The sequence below is a fragment of the Pleurodeles waltl genome, chromosome 7 (genome assembly GCF_031143425.1).
Source record: "Pleurodeles waltl isolate 20211129_DDA chromosome 7, aPleWal1.hap1.20221129, whole genome shotgun sequence".
Lineage (NCBI taxonomy): Eukaryota > Metazoa > Chordata > Amphibia > Caudata > Salamandridae > Pleurodeles > Pleurodeles waltl.
In genome coordinates, this window is record NC_090446.1 from 1196779766 (window position 1) to 1196807119 (window position 27354).

Genomic DNA, 27354 nt, shown 5'->3' on the forward strand with positions numbered 1-27354 from the left:
AGAAGACAACACACTCATACGTGGGGACCACTTATTAGAATGTCAGCGGTTTTATTATAAAACACCCCTTAGTCCCAGATACGTTAGAGGGAGATTCCAGCCAGATGACCGTGGCTGTATGCTGATTGCTGCAAGATTCACTACAGCTACTTGCTTAGATGGCCGAGCCCTGAACTAGATGGGGACGGTGTCTCTTTAGACCTCAGGCCTCTTCTTAAGGTAAGAAGGATGATGTTCACCCAGGGGGAAACCCAAAGGGAAGATTAGGCTTAGTATGCTGTGCTCATACTTAGCGTAGGTGAGGGGTTATAGATCCACTCCCCTGTTTAGACAGCATGGTAGGACTGTTGTAGTGTTTTACATTTTAGACACATGCCTGTTCCTATTGTGTTTCTTTATCCTCGTTATTGCTATGCACCTGCTTTTATCTAAGATGCAGATATTTTAATAAATAAATGCTTATTTAAATATATTCTGCCTTTGTTGTCTTTGCCTGAGTGAGATCTTGGTAACAGAGAGAACGGGATGGGATCTGATGTACCACGATTCCCTGGGGAAGTCTATCTTACCATGAGCTCGGTTACCACAATCATCTCGCTCAGAGGCGGGGCGCTGCTAGTTAGCCGGAAACCCCGGATTAGGCCGACAGGTGTCACCAGGTGTGGAATTGTACTTAGTACCCACTACCTAGGCGATCCTACCACCCAAATCCAGTAGTCTCATTACCCTAATGAGAACCTACACAACACCACTCGCTGCTTGCTTTACATCAGCACTCGATACTCCATTGCAAGATGGCCAGCATGTTTACACATATTTCAACTCAAATTGATTTGCCCTCAGTTCATCTTTTTGCGTACAAACACTAACAAGGAACCAACCACCAAAAACCAGAAGAATTGCTTCAGGCACGCTCCATGCGACGGCAAAAGCAGAAGCGAAAGCAGAAAAGAAGAGCAGGAAGTCACCTGCTAGCCAATAAAAAGCAAGTAAATTCAAGCAATGTTGGAGTGACGTTTGAATGAGCAAACAGGAAGCTCAGGTAAGTAAGGGGCAAAGTAGGGGCAAGTTCTAAGTCCCTTTAAAGAATTTTTTGTAGTAACAGAAGACTTTTCAAGCACAGGGCACGTGCTGTGCTGGCGAAACCTAAAAATGACCCTGTTCCGTTGGAACGTTGCATCACATCTGTGAGTATTGCACTCTTAAGATGGTGCAGGTGCCTGCATCCTGGCCAGGAGCTGACATTGTTCCTCTGTTTAAGAAAGGTGTTAGAAACAACGCTGCAAATTACCGACCTATTATTATTCTTTTTATTAGCATCAAAAAAAATGTGCATTACTGTCCAGACTTGAAATTGGGTGAAAAAGATCCTATCACGCTGCAAAGGGCTTCCAAACAAAAGAAGCACTATAAACCAGCATTTTAGATTTTTTTCCTTTTGTGAACAAAATATGCAGTGTTAAAGAAACAGTTATTATGTGGTATTTGTTGATCTTCATGCCTTTGAAAATATCCCTAGGGATCTTCTATGTCCGTCTCTTTCCAAGCAGGTAATCCCTCCTGGCATTTTACATATGTTAATCAGACTCCACGAGGGACATTTTGACAGGGTTCGCTGGTGCCCTGAAGGAAAATTCTGTAGACCTTTCCAGGTTAATAAAGCCTTTGAACGTGGCTGTACACTAGTAGCTTGCTATTCCCGTCAGAATCATAGCTTGGGCATTAAGATTGGGGGTGTGTGAGCTTCGGAGTTTCCAACAACCACAGTGGCATTTGTTAAAATATATTATAGGAAAAGCAGGGCACATGAGAGGGGAACTAAGGGGCACTGGAAAGTGAGCCGAATGTGGATTTGTAGGGGTACTAAGTAAGAGAACACAATATTTTGTAAAACAACTAACACTTGAGGATTTTCAAAAAAGAGATGGAGAGAATGTTTACGCCTTTTTTGTCTGTGTATGTAAATATTCCTGGTAAAATCCGACAGCCACCTCACCATACCCGACTGAAAGCACTTGTACCCAACTATTTATCAGAAAATATTTTTATTAGAGGGGTGTAGCACCACAAACATCCCACCCCTCTTGAACCTGAGCTCCTAATTCTCTCAATACATGAACAAGGTGGTCGAGGTGATGGAGGGCAGATGTTAATGATGGCCCTAGTATCAGAGCTTATACCCTCACGAGAGATAAACTGCACCATTACAAATCTACATAACATAACAGTATTGGTGGCAAAGAAGCTGTGACACACTTGTTGGGGGACAACCTTCATTGGGTCCTTCAAAATCTTGGAATTCTACAAACCCTTCTAAATAGGTTTTGCGAGTTTTACTCCAATAAAGGCTGATCAGTGAATATAAGCCAGAAAAAATGTATGATGTTTTATCCACATGAACTCTGCGTGAGTTACAATCTTTCAGTGGAGCCAGTTCGCAGATTTATACATTAAAGATCACAGCATGACGCGGATAAAACAATTGAGCAATACAGACAATTTAAAGTCTTGTAGAAATTCAAATAGCCAGGAAATTCAGAAAACAAAGAGCTCTGTGGGGCAGTTTAACCTGGGCAGGAAACAAAAAGAAGTATTCAGGAAAGTTGAGACTCAAAGCATTTCGGGTTTCCAGAACATCTCATATAGTGACGTTTTGTTTGCTGCTATTTAAATACACTGACAACATGTTGTACATGATGCACATATCTGGTTTCGAAATTGTATGTACTCCCTCGTGACCAAGTCCTCTGTGTTTTCGGCTTGCAGAACGGAAGCGTTTTATTCCGAATTCGTGTGGCTGGTGGCCCGGTGACTGGCAGCTACCTCTCACCTCAGGATGGAAAGCCTCTGCACCACTCAGCTGTAGACCGGTAAGTGCCCGGTTGTTGTCAATATGTGCAATTTATTTTCATTCATTTGATGCGTTAGTTAGATGCCGCCTTGCGGCCACTTCAGATAGCTGCAGGTGGCAAATAGTGCGCCTTCTGTTTCCCATCCTTTTTTGTCCTACGTTCTCGCATTGCTCCTTCCCAGACTGCCAGAAACCTGGGAGTAGTTTATATGTGATCCGAGTCCTTCATCTCCAGTACCACTGGTGCCGTCAGACTTCAGCTAATGTGTCCACAAAATTAGACCCCTCCTTCCCACAGCCAAGTCACTCATTCACCCTAATTATGAGCAAGGTTGGGGGACAGAACTTGGCCCCTTGGACAAGTCATAAGCCGTGTAATTCGGGCGTTTTCCACTAGATCAGCCCCAGACCACGCCCAATTGGTGCCAGTGGTTGCTGGTGGCCACCACAAGGAGAGCGGTGACTGCACCGCTCCGTTCTGGTCTGTAGCCCACCAAAAGTCCGCAGACCGCCAACCCATTGTCTCTTTCCTTTAACGTCATGGGAAACGAGGACCGTCAGTACAGTTATCATGTACCATTCAGTGTGGTGCAGTCCTTACATTCTACGAGGCAGAGTGGACATAACGCAAGGACTGTTCTTGCTCTCCCGTGCTGTTCACGCTGAGCCAGCGGGCTGGCAGCTCTCAGCAGGGTCCGTGTGCTTCAGCCAAAAGTGGTGACAGCTGCTGAGTACAAAGTCAGGAAGGTAAGTCCAACCTCCCGAATGCCGCTCACTAAAACACCCTTTTTAAAAACAAATTAAGCACCTCTAGGCCCCACTACTGGACCTCCTACAAACTTCTCCCTCTGACCTTCAAGGCAGTCGACAGAATGTACATCCCTCCGACACATCCCGCCCCAGAGACACCAGCCTGCATCTAAGCTCCTGCTTCCAGACCTTATAAACTGCCCTGATTCCTCTCCCTGGCGGCGTTCCCACAGTGCTTCATTCTCTCTGCCTCTGTTCTGCACGTCCTTGCCCATGGCCATATTGCCCCTGCCCCACTCCGAAACAGCTGTCCCTGCCCTGGCCTCCCTCCACCAGTGCCCAGTCCACCCTGCAGGCTACTCGAGGATGTCTCATGAATGTTACATACACTTCTATTAGCATTTCACTATCGTGAACAGGGTTTTCTGAAAGTGATAACCCTCTGTCACAACAGTGGTGAATAAAACTCATAAACCACCATTGTGACGTGCTACAGCTCTGGTGAGTCTCACTGGACTGTTGGCTGCCATTATGAGTCTAACAACCCTCAATGGGCCACAAAGAAAAAAAAGTACCATTGTTTAAAAAGAAAGTAGTGTAAAGCTTTGTTCCTTTTGGAGAAATTCAACCAGAAATTCATAGCGCATCACGGAGCCTCACTCCACACGGCAGTTTCTAAGAAGGAATCCACCAAGGAATAAACAAACCCAGGCTGCACTGAAAAAGGCAAAACTGCCAAAGACGTGACATACCTTGTCCTTGTCTGCCTTTTCATGGACAATTCAAAGAAGGAAGCCTATAAGCATTTGAAAGTAGGTGACGCTGTCTCAATGTACACAGCGTGGCCCCAGGCAAGAACCTAAACAAGAGGAAATATGTTACAATGGGAAAGATCCGGAACAACGTGTCCGGAAACACGCCTGTGTTGTTCATGCAAGCGGAACGACGCTTGCCTGAACAACGCAGGCCTTTTTCTCTGCCTTAACCACGCATGTGCTGAGCAACGCACATGCGTGGTTAAGGCAGAGAAAAAGCAAGATCCATCGGGAGAGGACGCGGTCAGGAAAGTGGGGCTGAGGCAGGGTTGGGGATAGTTTTTAGGAGTGGGGGTGGGAGTGAAGGGGTTGGGGTGGTTAGGGTATTTTTTTTTTTAAGGGTTGGGGGCTCAGTACTATGGTTTTTAAGGCAGGGGGGTTGGGGTTATTTTGTTTTTAGGGGCGGGGATGGGGGGGTCGAGGTAATTTTGTATTTAGGGAGGATGGTGGGGTTGGGGTTTTACGGGTGGGGAGTCAGGGTAATCTTTTATTTAGGGCGGGTAGGGGGTTGGATTTTTAGGGAAGGGGTGGTGGGGGTCAGAGTAATTTTGTATTGGGGGTTGCAGTAATTTTGTTTTCAGGGTGGGCTTTTAGGGGTGGGGGTTGGGGTAATTTTGTATTTAGGGTGGGTGGGGGAGGGTCGATTTTTAGGGGTGGGGTTGGGGTAATTTTGTATTTAGGGCGGGTGGGGGTTGGGTTAATAGGTGTGGGGGGGTCGGGGTAATTTTGTATTTAGTGCAGGGGTTTTAGGGCTGGTTCTTGGGGTAATTTTGTATTTAGGGCGGGTGTGGGGGTCGGGTTTTTAGGGGCGGGGTGGGGGTAATTTTTGTGTTCAGGGCGGGTGGGGGGTCGGGTTTTTAGGGGTGGGGTGGGGGTAATTTTTGTGTTCAGGGCAGGTGGGAGGGATCAGGTTTTTAGAGGCGGGGTGGGGGGTTGGGCTAATTTAGTATTTAAGGCAGGGGCAGGTTTTTAGGGGTGGGTTTGGGTTTTTAGGGGTGGGGTGGGGGTGATTTTGTATTCAGGGCAGGCGGGGGGTCGGGTTTTTAGGGGTGGGGGGTCAGTGTAATTTTGTTTTTAGGGGTTGGGTTTTATTTTTGGGGATGGGGTCGGTTTTAGGGCTCAGGGTGTGTGGGGGTATATCGGGGTAGTTTTTAAAAGTGGGGGGTCGGGGTACTTCTGTTTTAGGGGCGGGGTGGGGGATAGGGGTAATTTTGCTTTTAGGGGTTGGGTTATTTTTTGGGGGAGGGGGTCGGTTTTTGGGCTCCAGGTAGGTAGGGGTATCGGGGCAGTTTTTAAGGGTGGGGTGGGTCGGGGTACTTCAGTTTTTAGGGTGGGGGGGTGGCATGAGACAACCACGCCTGACGTTTCCACACAAGCCTTTACTAGGCATGCCTTTACAACAAAAAATCATTGTAAAGGCATGCGTGGTAAAGGCGTGCGTGGAAACAACGCAGTCGTTGTTCCGACTGCGTTGTTCAGGCATGCGTGGTTGCTGCATGCATGGCTCTATCATACAACCTTTTACATCGCAAAGTGCATTTCATTCTGAAAAGACACAAATGAAAATGGCACTAAAGTCTAACTTTAGAAAACTGCAACATATCAATACAGGAATTTACAATTACTATTAAAAGTATAACATAATTTTCAAAAAAAATTGTACTTATACTTGGTTTTGGCTTTTAGAATTCCCTGTTCACAATTGTGAATGCACATTAGAAGTTTATATAATACAAAATTATAGATGGATAGCCACTTGTCGTAAGGACTCTCATATATCAACAAGACTGCTGGATGAGGGGCGGCAACACCTCTGCTTGTAGGCGACTGAGTAACTTATACTCCAGTTGGAAGCTGTCGGCCCAATCCTTCCGGCTCTCTAGCAGCACCTCACCAAAACACAAATAGTAAAGGTGATTTCTGGCAGCTTAGCGCATGGACTCAGGAAAACCTCTCAGGAAAAAATGTGGCGGAACAAGTCATAACCTCTTCTCTCATTAGCGCGGAGTCTCTTACACACATACACAGACAAGAAAGAAGTTGCAGGATAGTTTTCTATACATTTATGGAAAAGACTGCAATGTACGATAAAATGCATGAGCTGCAATGATTATGATGATAAGTAACAAAATTAGGATTGTGAAAATAAGCAATGTAAATATGAACAACCCCAGCATATTGCAATAAACACAAATAAGCAAATTCCTCCCTAAAACTTATTTTCTACCATAAAGAGAGCACAGCATGATAAACTAAGTCTGCCCATGCCATGTCCATGAGTAGCGACCCAACACCTGTTACCTTAGGACAAGGTCAGCCCCGTCTCCAAATCAAGCTTCATAGAGACACAAAGGCTGAGGTCTGCTGCAAAGTGATGTGCAGTATAGATGGAATATCCTAGGTGGAACCCCCTCTAATGGCCTTGGTCTCACAGGGTGTTTTTAGAAGGCACTTGTTTTTGTTTGTGCAGACATCCTGACGTGGGTATGTACCTATATATTAGATTGTGTGCGCAAACTTGTATCAGCAATATCACAACAAATGTTTGACATGTTCACACTCTGTTCTTGTACATTACTGATAACGCTTTCACGGAATGGCAACTGATTATGAGATAAAAACAATTCCCCTAAAATGAATAAAAGTGAATAATAAAACAGAGCATGTTATCTAGGTAAAAGGGCACCAGGGGCGGTTTCTCTTTTAGGGCTGAGGGGCTGCGTCCCTCTGAAATTCCTACGCATTCATATAAAAAATATTAGATCGATTTGTTTAGAGATACAGTTGTATCTCTAAACAAATCGATGCATTTAAGTCTGGACTGTCTGTCCCAGGCTGCCTGCCCGCCTCGCTTTGAAGCACGAGACGGAAGCCAGGCAGTAAATCAACTTTCTACACTGTGACGCACAACGCTGGGCTGACTCCTCTAACTCCCTTTATTTTCATTGTGGCCTATGGTAGAACCCACTATAGGCCAGTGACGCTTTTAGCATCATGATTTTGGGCGTTGGAGTCTTCATCCCTGCATGAGGGCAGCCATCTGTCATTAAAAGGCATAGATCCCACCCAATCGTCACGCAGTAGAAGTGGATGCAGGCACATGTGACTTAGTGCCTTGTCTTCCGTAACAGTAAATGTTATACTGCTAATCTTGTGTAATTTTTATTGAATTGAGACCCCTTGTCACGCTAACCGCCCTCATGTGGTACCCCAAGACTTTGGCTGCAGATTGCTGGCTCCTTTAGAAGTGGAGCTGCTGTATTTGTTCCTCATGAAAGTGTTCCAAAAGACAAGCAGGGTTCTTGCTCCCTTGTAAAATGGATGCAAAAATCAGAGTCAAGTGCAATGGGAGAAATACATGCTTTACAGTAAAGGCAGTTATCTGCTGCATGGTATTAAAGCTGGACCTATCTTCATGCCCTTAACACTGACTATGCATTATTTGCTGAGACAAAAGCATAACATTTTTTCTCTTATCTAGAAAAATGTATGATGTTTAAAGTATCATAATTTTGTTGTTTGAAAACTAACAATAAAAGTATGCCAGTCCCTGTTGAGAGACTGGCAGGTTGCGTGTTTTAATGACTTGCTCAAAATATCATAATTTATGTTAGTAGAAAGTTATTAATTAACTAGATTGTTTTATTTCAGTTATTAGAGACATTTTAGTTAGTAGGGCCATTTACAAAACTATTTACCATTGAAAGGTTTTTTGCCAGTTAATTAATTAGACAGAAGCACATTGTCTTGCCTTACGAACCACGTGGCATGCTATCTTTTCACCGGTTTGCAGAGCACCACATAAACCCATGGGCTGCTGCTGGATATGCTGTCCTCCACATCTCCCTCACACACCAACCAACGCTCACAAACCTACATCCTTATACAATCATCTTGTGGTTTGTTGGAGTAGGTTGTTGTTGGGAGGTTTGTCTATAACATTTTTGAAGATACAGTATTTGTGGTGTGGCACTGGTAGTTACTGTGCTTTTCAGAGCATTTGAGAGTTTGAAAGTCTTACAGTGCATTTGCCTCCTTCCACTGAGAGATAAAGTAGGTGAATTGTTGTGGCATCGAATAGATGGTACAAACGGGGCTAGACAGGTCTTCTATTCCACCGTGTATTCCCCCGTGGGTGGAACCCTTCGAGGCAGCTTTTGAAAGCCAAGGCATATCAAAGCTCATTATAGTGAAATAAAAGTGACTTTAATGTCTGAAATATACATAGTCTCACTATTAATCATTACAATTGTTTTACAGTTAGTTTTTAGTGCTGCCTGCATTCTTCATTTTATGTTACTGTGTGCGATATTTGTTGCTGTGTTATGTCACAACATTTCCTGTTTTGTATTATGCAATGCTAAGATGAAAATTAAACTTACAGCTCTTGGTTTAGCTTCCAGAAGTACCCTTTAAAGTTGAATATCAGCTTAAGATTTACGTGACGGGTGTAAAGCAGTTTCATTGTTATTTTAATACATCGTCTTCTAAGTGGATAGAGATCGAAAAAAATGTTGTATAGAACAAGTGGCCTGCTAAAATAAATTAAAATGGGCTAGGTTATTTGATGAATGAAGGAAGATTCAATTGTAAATGTTAAACTGTATGAAAAGTTGTAGTTTTGGTAACTGATGCCACAACCATGGATTGATATGCGAACACCGAATGTTAAAAGGTGTGTAATGTGTGTCAGCCATTTAGTTCCTCTTATTTCACATGTTTTACTTAATGTTTCATTCCCCAAGAGTTAACTGTTTCATCATGCTGTGTTTCTGTGCATTGTATTACTCTTGCATAGTGCATACTTTGACTTGTGCCAAGTGTTTATGAGGGGCTTTGATTGAGAGCGTGGGTGCTGAGGCTGAAGGCAAAGCAAAAGTGCCTGGCAGTGTGCTGAGCATACAGAACAATGTTCATGGATTCCAGTTGCAAATTAAATTCAGTGTGTGAAGGGGTGCATAGAGGTCAAAATATTTAGAAGGCAAAAGTAAATTGAAATAAAGTGCTTAAATGTGAATGAGTGCTGTGTATGTTTGGGGTGGTAAAATGAGATAGATGTGAGGGAGTGCATTCAAGGAAGAGGGAAAAGAGATTGCTGAAGAGGAGAGAGAGGAGGTTTAAAATGTGTAGATGCATGAGATATGCAGAGAAAAAGGGCATACATATCTAGTATAAAGCACACATAACTGAAGACCATACTCCTCCCATAGGTCTCAATAATTTTGTATTCGCAGTCTTACAAATTCAGAATTGAAACATTTGCAGTGTTAATTATAACTAATCGTCGTTGTTACTCATTTATCTTAAACAGGTAACAACCATTGACAAAGCCAATAGTACTGACAGGTTTTAGGTGTATGTCAGTTGTGTTATATTTCTGGATGCAATAACATCTTAAAAAACAAACTACAGGCCGGGTGGCACACTATGGGACTCTCAGAAATGTATTTTACATGTTCCCCGTTAGAGAGCCCCCACTTTTTTCATCCCACTTAAAAATCGGTCTGCACATATTTTTGTAAGATTGATTGCAGCCAGCAGCTGTGGTTGCTTCCTGAAGCCTGGTTAGAGCATTTTATTACAAAGTTGATGCTGCAAGCTCTGGGCCAGCACACACTTTAAAGGGCCTGAAGTTGTTGCGCTGTACAATTTGCACCCTAAAGTAACTGTTGAACAAATTAATGCAGTAAGATATGGAGCAGTTTTTAATGTGTTTAGTATTTCAAGACTATACGTTCCCACTGCTTTATAAACTTTGCTTTCTCATTTCATTTGCTTTCGAATGCACCATTTGTCAATCATTTTTCTTGAGAGCAGGACTCGCCTTGGGCCCCATGTTTGTCCATTAACCTTGCTCGCTTCACTTGCTTCATAAAAATCATCAGCTTATAATGTCATCAGCTGATACTGAAGGGCACAGGCTTGCAAGCCGAAGCTAAGCTAAATTCCCATACGTAGGCAAACTAAAATGGACCCACGATCAGTGTTTTTCTCCTCGGTGAGAAAACGTCAGGCTCACACTCATTGTTTATAACACCACTCAGAACCCCTCGGCCAAAAACATCAGCATAATTTAATGGATGGCTACCCACCTCTAATTCTGTTATCACATTGCGGTGATGCATATAAAATCATTTACTAATAAACTTAATATGCATAATTTTGGCATTCTCATTAGTGAATAACCACTCATAATCAACTAAGGCCTACTAAATTGTGCATAAGCTTACAACTATTATGCATAGAAATGTGCACAAAATTACATTTGACAGAACAATATACAACTGCGGCCAAAAGGGCCTAACAAGCATTATCACAGTGAAAATCGTCTACCCCCTGGGTTTGTGATAGGGGATGACCATCTCCAAAAACGTTGTTTACTGTGGTAACTTGTGAAATTGCAACAAAATACTTGCCTAAACCCCAAAGCAACTTTTAATAACAGTTCACTTTCGATGACCAACAAATGATTTTCATAATAAATGAGACAGGTTAGACATTTTAGACTTGTGGCACTGGGCATCCTTTCCCTATTGGACCAATCACACATACAACCTTTATCATTAGCTTGTACACAACTCAGACCCACTCTTTGTGTGCAAGCTTTCCCACAACCATGAGCATAACGCCATAAAATTAGAAATTCTTGCAAAGTTACAGTTGGCACAGCAAAATACCATCTCATCTGAAAGGGCCTAACAAGAATTCCCTCAGTGCAAATATGTATCCCCACAATACATCAGAGTGGATAACCATCACCAAAACCCTCACCTACTGTGGTAATCCGTGAGACACCATGAAGGAAAATACCCCTCTATAGGCTTCATCTAAAGTAATAGCTGACTTTAACATTTGTTTTCACAATAAGTGTTTTAGGCCTACTGCATTTACCATAATTTTTCATAATAAAATACCAGGCCCATATTCTTAATCATTGGGTTGCTTCCATAAGTAACTCAGTCTTGATTTACTGAACAAAACCTTCCCCTTAATACAAAAATGGCAATACAAGTCTCTCTCTCTCTCTCTCTCTCTCTCTCTCAGTATTACTTCTGAAAGCCCTTATTCTGTTTTTCAAGTATTATCTGGCAATATCGAGCCGGACCTAAAAGGTTCTCTGCAGATGTCTTATGGAGATGGAAAAACATCATCCACCTTTAAAGGGTGCTTTTGTTCTTCATTTGCTGCTTGGCAAAAACACTAGTTGCCTTCCCCTACTGTAACGTGGTGGCTGTTAGCTCTGGTCTCTGCAAGATTTGCGAGTGTCTTCAAATATCTTATTGATTTACCATAGAAGACGAATACTCCTACCTAAACCCGCAAGAGTTCAATTTCTTCAATTTCGAAGTATGCGCTTCCATTTTCATTTTAGGGTGAGTGCCATTCAGCCATGCTGCAGAAGTCATCTGCTTATACAAGTTGCATGATTGCTTTCCAACCAGCTGTGTGGGGCTTGATGTGACTTTGTGGTACTATTGCCCTGTGATGATCATTTTTGAGTTGGGTGATGTTCTGATAGATCAAACATTCTAAGTGCATTGGTGCAATACAATGTGTGTTTTTGAATTAATAACGATTGTAGCTATGTATGTGATGTATGTAGTGTATGCTGCATTGATAAATAATAAGTGACTGGCTTAAAACGTTTGTGAGAAATATTCATGAACATAATGTGCAGTTGGAAGGGTAACCCTCAGTTGGGTCATTCATTAGGATGATAGTATGAACTGTGCGTCTGCCAGGGATTTAGTTTAATTGATAACTGGTCATATGCTCAACATTGATTGCATAACTCAATGTTGTAAAGCTTGGTGAAACCTACTCTAACTGTAGAATGTGTGTGCTACTGAAATATAGTTGAGTGCAGGGGGCATATAGCTGCTAGTGTTGGAGTTCCAGGGAGAACGGAAATTGCTGATTGCTGGAAGGCTTCCCAGTTTGAAACAGGTGTGATGGAAACCCCACGTTTGAAAGGATCGATGTCATTCTTTACATAGTTGCAGATAATATTATATTGTATTCCCTCCCAACCTCAGCCCTCTACCCTCCATTTGTCCGTGTGGCTTATTTCCCCTACCTCGCCCTCAATTTGCTGTGCTTCTTCTCACATACCCCCCACCGTCCACCTTCCTGTTGCCCTTCTTGCTTATCCCCCCCTCCTGTTTTCTGTTCCGCACCCGCCATAAAGGAAAAGAGTTTTATGATTCAGCCAGCACTTGCCACGTCATAATGCTTTTTTCCCCATTTCGCCTCCATTCCCAGTGTTGTCCTTGTGCCCTTTACCGCCCACCCTGCCTCCTGTTGTCTGTATTGCCACCCTCCGGCCTCCCCAAGGGAAAAAAAGGATTATGCCACAGCCTGTGCTGACTACATCATAATGCTGTTTTCCCTAACATTTAGCCAATCTGCTCAGCTGTACAACATGGTTAAACGTATTGGCAAACCCAATAGTTGTCCCATAAGCGAAATCTATTGGCCTTGCCAATACCTGTGTGTCTGTATTCTCACTGTCCATTGTTTTGCGCCAGTTGTGAACACATTGACAGCGACCCTTGTACTATTAGGAAATTTAAGAGTTTTTGTGGCAGAATTAGTGTGGGGCTGTCAAGCTGCCTCAACTGCTTTCTGATGTGTATTCCTATATATTTTGCCATTGCTTATTTAGTTTTTTTTGTGTCTGCCTCTTTTTACATGTTCCCGTCGTCACCTCTAATGACTTGTACATCATGGGATTTGCATGTCATGTACTCGATTTACCGCAACTTCAGATATGATTGGACCTTCACGCCTCACTTGGATTTCCATTATGAGCAGGGGAAAGTGGAAAATCATTTTTTCTTAATTGTGCATAGAAGGGTGTGTGGCTAACTGTGCTGGAGTGAACATATAGGGCAGAGATTGGGTGTAGTGGATAGACTTTTGATAGCAACAGATGAACACCTTGATATTAATCCCAGCTTCAGTATTTGTATCTGTATATATATTGGGCACAACTAACTACAAAGCAATCAAGTGCTGTGCAAAAATAATGGAAAAGGTGAGCAGTGGAGTAAAGGACTGGATCCAGGTATCTCCCTGTGCATCAGTCTGTAAATACGTAAAATAAAAGCATTAGATTGAGCTGCCTATTGCCTCCTCATGATTCCATCCCATCCCATCACATCCTGGTGCGCACTGTCCATCATGTCATCACAAACCATATTCTTCCATGAATGACAATTTTTAATAAAGGTACTTTTGCTACTATGTGAGCTTTGTGCTCTACAATAATTCAACTGCACCTTTGAGGTAGGGCTCACCTATATTAAAACCTAAAATAAACAAAAAGACCATCAGTAAGAAGTTGGGTCTCTGGTTGGCAGGGGTATTCACCCTGTCTAAGTAGGGACCTCAGTCCTAGTCCGCAACCTTAAATTAACCTGTGCTCACCCTCTGGTAGCTTGGCACAGAGCAGTTAGACTTCACTTAAAAGGCAATGTGTAAAGTATTTGTGCAACCCTTAAATTACAGTAACACAGTGAAAGACACCACAAAAAAAAAACTCTACACCAGTTTAGAAAAACAGAGTATTTATCTGGGAAAAACAAGAATAAAAAGACAAAAATCCAGTAAGTCGAAGCCGAGATAAACATTTTTAAAGATTACATGTGAAAACAGTGCTTAGAAGTCGCTAGCGGTCACAAGGTTACTTGAGTACAGAGGGACCTGTGCAAACCCAAAATCCAGGTCGACTATAATGGAGGGTCTGCTAAAACAGTACATTTCATGGATCAAAGCATCGACATCTAGGGATCAATGTGGCGGTATTTCCCACGCAGTCATGTTACTGCATCGTCGGGCTCTCCTGAAGTGAATATGATGCATTGTTGAGCCACACAGAGCGTCGTTGTTGGGCCTCGTAGGCTGTGAATCAGCTGTCATCAAACAGCCTCCGTGTTGGTGGAGCGATGCAGCAGAATTTCTTATGCACTTGAGGCAATGCATTGGTTTTTGCAGAAAGCAGTTGCAAAACCCACTTCTGATGCCCAGGAGTGAAGGGGGGCACCCCAGTAAAGGATAGGACTCACAGACTGCAGCACCAGGAGACTTGCAGCCCATCTTTGATGTCCCTGAGACTGCAGGATAACAGGAGGCAAGCTACCGAGCCCTTGGTGAATCTTGGGTTCCACAATGTAGCGAACAGGACCAGTCCTTTTCATTCCAGACAAGAAGCAGCAGGCAACAGGCCAACACAGCACAGCGAGTAGCAAAGTGGCAAAGTGGCAGTCCCAGTCCCTTTAGCAGCACAGCATACAGCAAGCAATAGGACAATACAGCAATGCAGTTGAAAGTGTCAGTCCCTCCTGGCAGCACAGTAGTCCTTCTTACTGGCAGAATATCCTTGGTTCCGGTTCCAGTAGAATTCTGATTTGGTGGGTGAGGTGGTACAGTACTTATATCCATTTGAGCCTTTGAAGTTGGGGGAGCTTCAAAGAGAGGCCTTTGAAGTGCACAAGGTCCCTGACCTCCCTTTCCTGGCTTCAAACACTCTACAGGGGGTTATGCAGCCCTTTGTGTGGGGGGGGAGGCACAGCCCTATTCAGGTGTGTCAGCAACTCTGTCCCATCTAGCCCAGGAAGATCCATCAGCCTGGTGATGCAAATGTCACACCTAAGCTCATTTTGTTTGTGACTGTCTAGAGGGAATGCACAAAGCCCAGCTGTCATTCATCCCAGGCATGTATTCAGAGACAGCCGGGGGCACAGAATGGTTAAAGTAGGAAAATGCCAGCTTTCTAAAAGTGTCATTTTTAGACTTACAATTTAAAATCCGACTTCACTATAAGTTGTGATTTTCAATTGTGACTCCAGTGACACCAAACTCCAAATTTCGATCTTTTCCCAATTGGAAGTTACACTTAAAGGATGCTTCATGGTAACCTCTATTTTAACCTATGGAAGAGATAGGCCTTGCAGTAGTGAGAAACAAATTTAGCAGGTTTTCGCTAACAGGACATGTTATACTTAAAAGTACATGTACAACTTTTTAAATACACAGCACCCTGTCCTCTGGGATAACCAGGGCCTACCTTAAGGGTGACTAATATATGTAATAAAATGAAAGGTTTGGGCCTGGCAAATGGGTGCCCTTGCTAGGTCAAAAGGGCAGTTTATAATTGCACACACAGGCTTGGCAGTGGCAGACCTGAGACATGTTTAAAGGACTATTGTAGTGGGTGGCACAATCAGTGCCGCAGGCCAAGTGGTAGCATTAAATTTACAGACCATGGGCACATATAGTGCACTTTACTAGGGACCTGCAAGTAAATTAAATAAACCAATTATGGATAGGCCAATGTTACCATATTTTAATGAGTGCTCAAGCACCTAAGCACTGGTTAGCAGTGGTAAAGTGCGCAGAGTCCTAAAACAAAACCAGGAGGGGGGAAGAGAATGTCTGGGGATGATCCAGCAGAAAGGGCCATTTCCAACACCATCAAAACACAAACCTTGTATGCATCAGTGAACATCTGCTAGTCCTGCAAGGTCACCACAGCTGAAGGCTAAAGCACCTTCACACTGAAATCACTCAGTAAATATTCATATAGTTTTGGATTCTTTTCAGCCCTCTTTCGATGGACGAATTAATAATGTGGCTTACTTTTCTGATGCTCACTGTTACACCCCATTGACTTTAGGGTGCTATTGTTCACTGTCAAGCTAGGACAAGGGAACAGAGGTAAAGGCAGAGGTGAGCATTGAAGATGGAGGGTTTTCTGGATCTTGAGTATTAAAATGAGGAAAAGTGCAAAACTCCACAATTAAACTAATAATATAAATTCTGTGAGATTACACCATATAACAAAAACTTTGAACACCCTTTATATGAACTACGGTTTGAAATTTAAGTGCACGCCAATGTTGCATTACTCAAAATGCCATGTGCCATCATCTACTTCTGTGCGTCCAGCATGCTGCTAATGTTCTTATGTACTGCTCAAAGGTGCATTTGGCGCTGCTGTTAGAATGGCTAATGATTGCACTTGAACAAACAAAATTAAATGGCCAGCGAGCCACTTGCAGTTTAAAGTAAAAGTTTAAAATTCTGAGACATTCTCTCCTTTTTTGACCCCTTTGGAGTATTCATCATCAAACTTCAGCCTCTATAGGCTTTTGTGTTCTGTTATCAATGTGACCCCATAGAGATGTACTAGTTTTCTGGCAATAAAAATTAACAACACGTCGAGGTTTGTGAAAGACGTGTTGGATGTGGGTAGATTCCTCCCATGGCAGCAAGCACGGTTTCTGGTTCAATGTCATTTTTGTATGTCTATGAAATATACAGGATTTGACTGGCACCATACACAATCGAGCATTACTGTCGAAAAACCGGATAGATCTTTTGCTATACTTCAGGTCACTGCCATCATTTGTGTCAGAGGTCCTGTGCATAGCCAAGAAATGCAAAGTACAAGGTAGTAACCGTGATGGTATATGTGGTTCTTAGGGATTATACACATTTTTATTAAGAAAATCCTCTTGAAAATTGAAACATATTGTCTTCTAGATCCAAGAAGAAGCAGGCATGGAATGCCTCCTACACTCTCTTTGGGGTGCCTCTCAGCTCTTTATATGGTCTGGCTTGACAGTGCAGCTGTCGCCAGACAATTATGTGAACATCACTAGAGAGGGACTTTGGCTGTGCAAACATGTTGAGAGTCAGGAGTAAATGTTTTGATTAGGCAGAAGTTGTGTGCTTCTACAAAAAAAAAAAAAGATAATCGTCCAAGGAGATGTGATCATTTTGTTTATTTATCCAGCTGCCTGCCCTTGAATTTTCAGGGGCACAGTTGATATTGTAATAGTGTAAAAGTGTCTTAACTACCTAAATAATTAAAATAAAATCCAGGTTTTGTAAAGAGCTGTGAATCGCCTGTGAGGGTCTAAAGGCCCTGAATTGTAGGCACAGGGAGATTAAGTGATTTGCCCAGAATTACAGGATGTTGAGCAGCCGCCGAGGCTCTATCCTGTCTCCACAGCCCAGAAGTCGGCAACTCAGGCTTTTACGCCACATCCTCACCCCTTTTTTTATGTGTTTGTCTTTCTCTGGCAGCAGCACAGATGGGAGGAGGGCAGTCATTACTATACGAGCCACGCCCCTGCAACCCCTCCCTCTCCTCCAACAAATACTTTTCTGGAGATAGGGAAGGACATTTGCACAGCATGACAGGAGGATAATAGGATAATACAACTGTCATCTGACCTCTTAAACTACACCAGTACTATTCCGCACAGTTATGTATTTGTTCCCATGCTAATTGCCTGTAATGCTTCACATTACCAGTCAACATTACTTTAAAGCTATACCTAGTGGCATTGCTAATGCTCATTTTTTCTTACTACATGAGCCACGCCCCTGCCACGCCTCCCTGTCCTCCAACAAATACTTTCCTGGAGAAAGTGTAGGACAATTGCACAGCATGACAGGGGATAAGTGAAACAGACAAACAAGAATCCAATCTGTTTTCCAATAACTTAAGCTCTCTTGAATGTGAACTATATCTTTGTAGATTCCTTTTCGACATCATTTATTCTATCTCAACATCTCTTTGAGGTGGGCTGTAACGTTTGTCTGTGACCAGCGCTGTGCACTATTGCACCCTAGTATAGAAAGAACCTTGGGGTGGTGTTTGTCTGTGTGTTAATGTTTGCAGAGGGATGTCAGAGTGGACAAGGGTGTTAAAACTGCTGTCACACAAAACGTTGCATCTGAAAAAAACAACCTATGGGTGACACTAAAAAAATGCTTGAAGCTGTGCACCACTACGTGTTGGGGACTTGGAGTGGCAAGGGGGCTGTACAGGAAGTTGGTTGAAACCCCTCAGGCTACATTACTCACAACCCCTCAAGTGTGAATGTACAAGGCAGGCTGCTTTCCTCTGTGCAATGTCTGCCTGGTGGTATTTTCTATATACCCGTCTCATCTGTCTAATTCGAACCTGGCATTGATTTGTTGGGGTGTGAATTTGCATTAGTTGATTTTCAGTATGATTTTGTTTGCAGTTTTACACCTGCGTTCAGTGCTGGCATTTCAACTGAGCATCTGAACAATTTCCACAAACAGGAAAGTGCTCGCAGTAAAAAGGCAATTTTTTTTTAATTAAACCTCCTTACATATTAGAATCTCAGTTGCATTTTATCACATACAATTTATCAATTTATCATAAATGAAAAGGACAAAAATAAATAACACTCTTGGTGGTAGTTATAACTTGTATTGTACAATATCCTCTCTCAGAAGCTGACCCCAAAACATATTAGTGTAGTGCACATACATCTTTGAATCTTAATCGCTTTATCAGTAAGTTAGCCTGAAAATAATATTTTGTTTACCCAGATATAGAATTAATTACAGCAATATCAAATCAATTGAAGCAAACCTCCCCCGTTCTTTTAAATACATTGACAAACATTCATCCAAATGTAGTACCTAAATTCCCACTTACCTGTTTTGAGCATTTTAGCCTGCCATTCATAATTTTTGTGTATGACTTCCAATAGGTGGTGACTCAATTGCAGGCAATCAAAACAAACCTGAAAACTGATTTTTTTTCTTATCAATGGGAAAAGAGGGATCTATTAAACTGAGAATGGCTATCTTAGGCTTTGGCTGAATAGACATCCAGACACTTTTACTAAGATTTGCAAACATATTTGACCAAAGCTGAGTTAGTTCATCCACATAAACAGAACATATGTAGCCAATCACCCATGTTACTACACTTGGGGCATTTGTAGGTGGTAGTCGGACACATTTTGCTTATAATGTCAGGGGTATAATAAAGCATCCAGCTGTTAAAGAACACCAGAAAGTGAAAGCTAGCCCCTCTCAAAGCTGTGTAGCTTAATTTAAAATGGCTTTCCTAAGACTTCATATCTGTTTGAATTCCAGTTCGAATTTCCCATTTAATTATTATCTCAGTATCTAGCTGAGTGGCGTCGGAATGTAGCTCCTTGTACCAGCAACTCATTGAAATATCCTTGGACTGATTTAAAGTTTGGGAGATGGGTTACTCCATCACAACACAATGAATATCCTATCCACCATTTTCAAGTCCCATGGGAAATAATGCACTTCTAACAATTTGGGCAGAATATCTAGCATATTTGTGACAGAGGAACCCATTCAACAAATTCTAAATCAGTCCCCATGCATTTTATCCCAAACAAGATTAGTAAATTAACCAACTGATTTCATCTTTAGTGAAGTCATTACAAGCAAATTGGATCTGCAAAAAAAATGATAGCTGTGTCTGTTGGAATATCTTGTGGGAGGAACTTTTCAAAGTCTTTAAAAAGTGTGGCTTCTAAAAAAAACAACTCTTAACTATGTCCATTGCATTTATTTTTAGTAGCCCTTTTGTAGTGCTTAGTGTTAAATGTGTACATCATTGAACAGAGATTTCAGCGTGATAAGACGGAATCCTAAACTGGCAAAGAATTTTTTCTCTATTTTCCATATAAGATAAAAGTGAAGTCTTGTACCAACCTTTTTGGAAATTTTGGGTCTTTTATACAACAAGGCAAACTGGCTAAACCTATATTTCTTACAAGTTTTGTAATTATGGCTTTATCGAACTAGGAAAACGTAATAGAGAAACACTGACGTTGTGAAACAGAAGCATCAGTGTGACACAAGTGAAAATCCGAAATTCCAAGCCCCCTCCTTCCCAAAACAGTTGTAAAAACCTCCTTTTATCTCTATTTGTTTTTTTGTTGTTCCATATAAAGTACTTAGGATGGTCAAAATGTAAAACAAGAATAAGGAAAGGATTGGCTTTTTATTAAAGCTATTTTCCCAACCACTGACAGAAGAAGACACACCAAAACTGACAGAAATCTTTTAACTGTATTTAATAATGGGACATACAAGTTTTAAAAGATATCATTACATTGTTCTGAGAAAAAACCCTAAAGAAATCTTAGGGTTGTTAGTATAACTAAATCTTAAACTTTGCAGAAGGATTAAAGGAGTGACGTTAAATACTCAGGATTGTGTTTTAGATTCATTCATTTTTTAACCCATCCCTGCATAGTGTATTTTTGATTGTCTCCAAAACAGATTTTATGATATTATGATCAGGAGCCAAGAATAAGGGGATGTCTTCTGTGTAAAGTTTAAAATAAAGGTTACAGGGAATGGAGTGGACATGGAATTATTAGTGCAAATCAGTTGTGGCAGTGGTTTGATAAAAAGGACTAAAAAGAATTGGGAAAAGAGGACCACCCTGATGAGTACCTCTATTGGGAAAGTTTTGACCAGCTTTTTTATTTTTTATTATCTGAGCAGCCATGCCTTAATAAAGCGTGAAAATCAACACTGTGAGCCAGAGCAGAAAACTTAAATTTTCCAGAGTATTACATGGAAAACTCCAGCTCATAAGGTTGAATATTTGTTTCCAGATTCCAGTGTTATGGCAGCTCATATTTTATCCAAGGTCACGAAGTAAATAAATTCTGACATGTAATATGTGTTAACACAAAGGTTCTGATCTGGTATAAAATGGTTTTGGACTAAATGTAAGCGATATGAACCACAGTATTAAGACGATTGGCTATAATCTTATTGCATATTTTAAAATGAGCATTATGTAATGGTATGGGCCTGTAAGACATTGGATCTGTTGCCATTTTACTTGGCTTTGAAAAAATTATCATTCCACCTTTGCTGAAGGAAGAAGCAGTGTATCTGCCTTCTATTAGTGAACTACATAAGTCTATTAAAGGTATAGCCAAGTCATTCACAAAAGTCTTGTAAAGTTCTACATTAGGTTATAATTGTACTGTTTCTCTAATTTCTGTTTCTGATATGGGATGTTTCAACAAATAAGCAGCTTCTAGAAAGAGTGCAGGTAAATCAATCTCTTAGAGAAACCGATCTATCAACAATTTCTAATGCTGTTAATCTGAGGGTCGTTCTTAATATAAAATGGTGTCATAATTTATGAATGAATTCATAATTGAGCAATTATCAAAAAGATACCGATTCGAAATGGAGTCTTTGATGGACTTGATCAAATTATGTTTTTATTTTTTCTTGGAAGAGCAAGCTAAAAAATGCCACCCTTTGTCTCCTCCTTCATAGACTTGGCGTTGGAATCCTTATGTTTCACTTGCGATCCACAGCTCAAAAGTGTTTGGGGAATTATCAGAAAGGATTGCCTGATAGACAAACTCTAATTGGGATTGAATCAAGTTTATTACCTCCTTATCTTTTTTGATGTGATATGCTCTTAAAGATATAAGATAAACCCTCATTATGGCTTTAAATACCACTCCAACTATTTAATAGTGTATTGAGGTCTCATTATGTAAACAGGAGGACTTAATTTCTGTACTCACTTTTTATAAATATATTTGCTTCCAACAACAATAAGGTTTTATCAAGGAACCATCTGTGTGATTTGGGAGGGGGTTGTTTATCGTAGCAGACAACTGTAAAGTAACTGTAGAATGATCAGGAAAAAAAACAGCAACATCACTGATTTGCAGGGACTGTAAAAATATTAAGTGCAAACCAAACCAAGGCACTGTTCTAAATCATCTCGAAAAACAAGAATAACATTTAATGTTTGAGTTGTGTCTCCTTACTTCAAATAGGCCAAGTTAACTGCAAATGTCGAATATTTTTGGTGTTTTTTCGTTATATTGACTTAATTTGGGCTTTGATGAATCTAAATGCACTTTGAGCAGATAATTAACATCATCCTTAATCACAACAGTACATGCTAAATCACTTGGGTGCCTTTCAGTATTTTCTAACGGTTTTGTTTTGTCAAGTTTAGGACCACAGTGTCAAATTTAATTAGCTAAACAATGCTAATCAGGAGAATTATCCAAAAGCATTCTTTGTCCAAGAGGTGTTTAAGTTGAATGGTGATGTTGTTAATTGTAACAGCTGTTTCTCTGTGTGCAATGGAAGCTGCTGAAAAAGTAGATATGTGCAAACCATGGGTACTTTATTTAGGTCTCTTCTTGCCCTTTAATAATGTGTGTCTTTTGAAGTCTAATTATATCAGGACAAAACTGCTTTCAGTAACTAAGAAAAGCAGTGTCTCTTTTCTGCGTATTCAAGCCATTAGCTTTAAAACTAATTATCACTGCCTTATCCATTCTGAAAAAAAAAGTTTGAGCAACAAAAGTCACTCAAGAAACATTGAATAGCCTATATAAAATGTAATGAACGTGCTGCAGAGTAAACCAAAAATAAACTAAAGGAATATTGCTAGTGTTAATAGAATAAACCATCAATCTTTATTTCCACCTCTCACCTTCCTGAAGTTGAATCATTATTTTCTTCACCTATATCCCCCCTCACACCACTCTGTGTGTACCAACGCCAATCCCCATTCCAGCCCTTGTACCTCCTTTTGCCCCTCGCATCTACCTAAGAGTTGCTCTGTACTCGCTGACGAGGTACACCTAGGTGGGTCATCTAACTACTTAGTGAGTTTGCTTTGCATTGAATGGTTAGTTCAAGCCGAGTGGCAAGAGATAAAAAGCCACTGGTAACCAAAATACAATAAAAAAAAGTTATAGCCTCAAAAAATAGAAGTGATTACAATGCTTAGCTTTCGAATAATTGTTTATGCATGGATGGTATAAATGTTTGGGCTTCTGCCATGTCTGAGAAGAGATTGTCTGGTTGAATAAGCTGAGTCTGGGCCCTAAAAATGGGAACATTGTCTGAGATATGTCTAAGGTCTTACCACTATAGAATTGTCTTATAAGGGATGTTGAAAAAAAAATCTTAAAGCTGGAATTGATGTTAACCATAGTCTATAAATTGGATCGCTTTGATGATGAACTTTTCTCTCACCCTGAAATCTTGAAAGTAGACGAATAAGGTTTGAGGTCTAGTCTCTCCTTTTGGAGTAGAAAAAAGAACTCTGTAAGCTTTAGCAATGGAAAAAGGTCCTTAGGGGTTTTGTTGAGGATGTGTAGAGATTAAGGTCCCTATTCACAAACTGGATTTTGTAGTACGTAATGTGGTATTACAGTAGTGCTACATGCTTTCTGTAAAATGCCATTTAGAAACCTACAGGTGGAAGTCTCAATCTCTTCTATCCTTTCTATGAGGAGATCTCCACACATGTAAGTTTAGTAGTAACCATGGGAGTGCCAAGGGGAGTAGCTGGAAAATGGATAATGCTCACTACAAAATAGGAGAGGTTTAGTGAGAGGTTTGAAGGAGTTTTTGAAAGAACATGTTAATAAAAACAACCACGTTCAAAAGAGTAAACTCATTGCTATTCACAAAATACACTTCTAAAGTTACCATAGCCCAAAATGCCATTAAAAAAGTAAAACATGTACTTTAGCCCAGCTTTGGAGTAAGTCAGGCACCACACATGGCCACTCGCAGGTACACCAACTGCTTCCAGTTGCCTGATTAGGTTCAGCCAGGATGGAATGTATATGCCGTTTCAGGAGCAACCTCTGCCAACCTCTGCTGTTCCGTCTCTGACTGCTTTCATGCCACCCGGCCTGGCTTGGGAGAGCTTAATCAGGTTCACGTCAGCTGGTGGAAGGACCCCAGGCCCAGTCCGACTACCACATAGCTCCAGAACTTTCCATCTAAACCTAGGAGGTGACCCGAAGATCAGGATCACCTTTAGTTTATGGTAAACTGCAGGCAACGAGTCCTGCTTTACCCATTGGTTCTGCATATGAAGGTTAGTAGAGTGACAAGCTTTCATGAGACAGCTGCAATCTGTTTCTGTCTAAAAGTGTTGCAGTCCATGTTGCAACATGAGGCTAGCCTGGCATATGTGCCTTTGCAATGTAAAATGTGAATTTATTCAAAACCGTGTTAGTGAGTAGAGATCAAGCTCCAAATTCTAACACAAGCAATCTGAGATAACACTGTATTGGAAGCAGAGAACATAGCTTCCAACTTTCAAATGGGGGGCACCAGGTTAGAATCCAGGCATTGGCTTAATATGCTGTGATTCTGGACAAATCACTTAATCTTTCTGTGCTTAATAAAAAATATATATATATATATATATTTTTTTAACTCTGCCCCAAAGAAATTAAGAGTAAAGACAAATGTGATTGTGAATATTCATTAGGACGTTAGCATTTATTTAATGCAGGAATATGGTAACTCATCTTCTAGCATCCTTGTGGGGTTGTCAGATCACTTTGGGAATATTTCACTTAGAGTTTGCAGAACCCTCGCCCAGATATTGACTTTTTGTCTCTCTAAACATAAGTAAAGCGTGTCAGCCATATTTATTGCCTGCTGGAATTGCTGAGATGATTCTTTTTTGTCCACTTCTCATCCAGCATTCTGACAGTGCATGCAGATTCATTGCATATAAAGCTTGAAAAAGTTAAAACTCCAGCCTGTCCCAGTCTCGTCCATATCCAAGTCCCAAACTCCACCCCTTTTCCACTGCTCCATTTGGTATCTGCACTTCTTTCTTTTCATTGAAGCATTGCATGTTAGTAGTTTATCCAGATGCCGCACATGTATGGGATTTGCTATGGACACCGTGTGACAGTGGTGTGTGGTGACTCAATGGCCGTAATTTTACTGTAGTGCACCACTTACTAGTGGCTGGATACAATAGGTCCCTTGGTTGTCATTTCAAGCTTGTAGAGAGGTTTTTTTAAAGTGTTTCAGCTTAGAAACAAGCTTAGTAATGTAAGCTGCCTGCGGAGGGAAGGGTAACCTAAGGAAGCATCTGTTTCACTGCTCCAGCAGGCCCCTCTTCCCTTCTTACCTCTGCTCAAGAGTCTTCTTGGCACAGTGAGGAGTCTGATGAGGAATGGGAGACGGTGCATGGTCGTATGGACCGGACTCAGGAGGACCTCTGGGGCAGCCCTGAGGCAGGGGGTGCCCAACCGTAGCCTGTTGTTATTGAAGCAAAGTGCCCTCTTAGTGTAGTGGCATTCTGGAGACTCTACATTAAATGAGACCTAATTTTGTGCCAAATCTGCCAGATCTAGGTCTGGTAGGATAGTAGTCTTCAGCTGACAGCCTGAGAGGTCAGTTGCTTAAAAAAGGCATTGTCGGTTTGCCGCTAGAGTTGATTGGCTTAGATCAACAGAGGTGCAAGAGCAGGATGTTACCGCCTCTTAACATGGACTGCCATGGAGTAGTCGAGAACTTCTACCACCCCACCAAATTCATGGGAAACCACCATGCTCTTGAGTTCACATTCATTTGTGAATTCGTTTAGTTCAATGCTTAATGTGTTGGGAAAAAAGGTGCAGGGCTCAAAGTTTGTCTTAGAAGCCTATGAAGCTGAATGCCAGGGTTCTGAAAACCAAGGCTTGTCTAGTCTTGATTCCGGCTTGTCTCTCCTCCTTTCTCACCTTATACTTCGTGTCTATATCTCTCTCCCTCCTTTGTTCTCTCTTTCCTGTCTTTGTCTCCTTTTTCTAGGTCAAAGTCTGATGGTGAAAAGTAAGTCCCCGTAGCTGCAAACGCCGGCCGAAAATCAGCGTGGTTATTTTTCCAGGCATGAGGGAATACCATATTTGTTCATCAATGCTGCCCATGCCCTACAAACACAGTAGTGTTTCCACCGTGTGACACCATGGCCTAGATCATTGTCCAAAACTGCAGAACACTGTGCACTTTCTTTTTTGAAGCACGTCTTGTGTTTGTATGATTACAGTCTGATGTAAAGGTAAAATGCATGTTTTAATGACATCGCTTTGAGCGAGACCCGGCAAATAGCATCGACGTGAATATACTGCTTCACCAAACCCTGAGGAGTAACAGGCACTTCAGGATGAAAAAAAAGCTTCTACTCAACCTCTCGCAGTATTGTCGCCTTAGGCGCTGCCTCGGGTCTCTTTTACTCTAGAAAATCTGGCCTTGTGTCAGCCTCGCGCACCCCCACCCCCCGAGCACAGTGCACGGGCGGCAATACTCAGGGTCCAGCTGGGGAAGGGCCTCCGTCAGTAGCCGCCTTTGCAGGGGGTCCCCTCAGGGTTCGGTACGCCACTGACAGGGCCCATTATTAATGAGACGGCGTTAGAAGCGAGATGGCCGAAAGCAAGACGAATGTCTGTTCTCCTGTCACAAACCTAAACACTAAAATGTAATTTACACTCTGAGTCTCAGAGGGCGAATGCTGACGAGTGTGCGTCACGGCATGGACTGACCCACAGGATAAGGAGCCAGAGAAGCGGGAGAGAGGCTAGAAGTCTAACTCTAGCTGCTATCCCATAGTGCATCATTCCGAGGTTCACGAAGCAAGTCAGAGGGCTCTCCGCAAGTGCTGTGACTCACTAATCGAAGTCGTTCCTGAACAATCAGACTTTACTCTGCTGGAGTTGTTTCGGGAGCACATAAATCAGCAAGCTCAATGGATGCATTAAAAGCGTTTGAGGTCTCGAGAAAAGGGTAATTATCATTATACTTTTATTACTTAAATACACTACAGGTTCTCAGTAACATTAACTAATACATCAAAACTTTCAGCTGTTTTACCGTAAACCTGGAAGATTTCCAATGCCACAGAAGTAGAGTAGAGCTTATGCTTATGAAAGCTATAAATCTGCACTAATGCAAGGGTATATACGGTGGTTGCACTTTGTGACTCTGTTTAGGAATTCAGCCCCTCAGTAGGTCTTGAGTTAACCAAGACCTTTTCTTTTTATTAAAATTCTCTCTCTCTCTCTCTCTATATATATATATATAGATATATATATATATATAGATATATATATATATCTATATATATATATAGATATATATATAGACTGGCTTCACTGTGAGTGACAGCATTCTGTTCTTTCACAAGGAACATATAGGCACACAAAGTAGTTTTGCTCAGTGCCAGAGACTACGATGGCAATGTGCTTTTTGAGACCAAGAAATATTATTGCTTTTTCCAATGCTTGTTATAATGGCAAAGGCCTGGTAGCTTCCACACAA

General features: G+C 41.6%; 1 protein-coding gene across 1 annotated transcript in view; it reads left to right on the top strand.

Annotated features, from left to right (window-relative positions):
• The window catches only part of USP43 (ubiquitin specific peptidase 43), a 750310-nt gene that overhangs the window by 661132 nt on the left and 61824 nt on the right, over positions 1-27354 (top strand). Inside the window, exon 9 of the mRNA XM_069200325.1 lies at positions 2767-2870. Coding sequence (XP_069056426.1) covers positions 2767-2870 — 104 coding nt within the window. The remainder of the gene's footprint in view (positions 1-2766; positions 2871-27354) is intronic.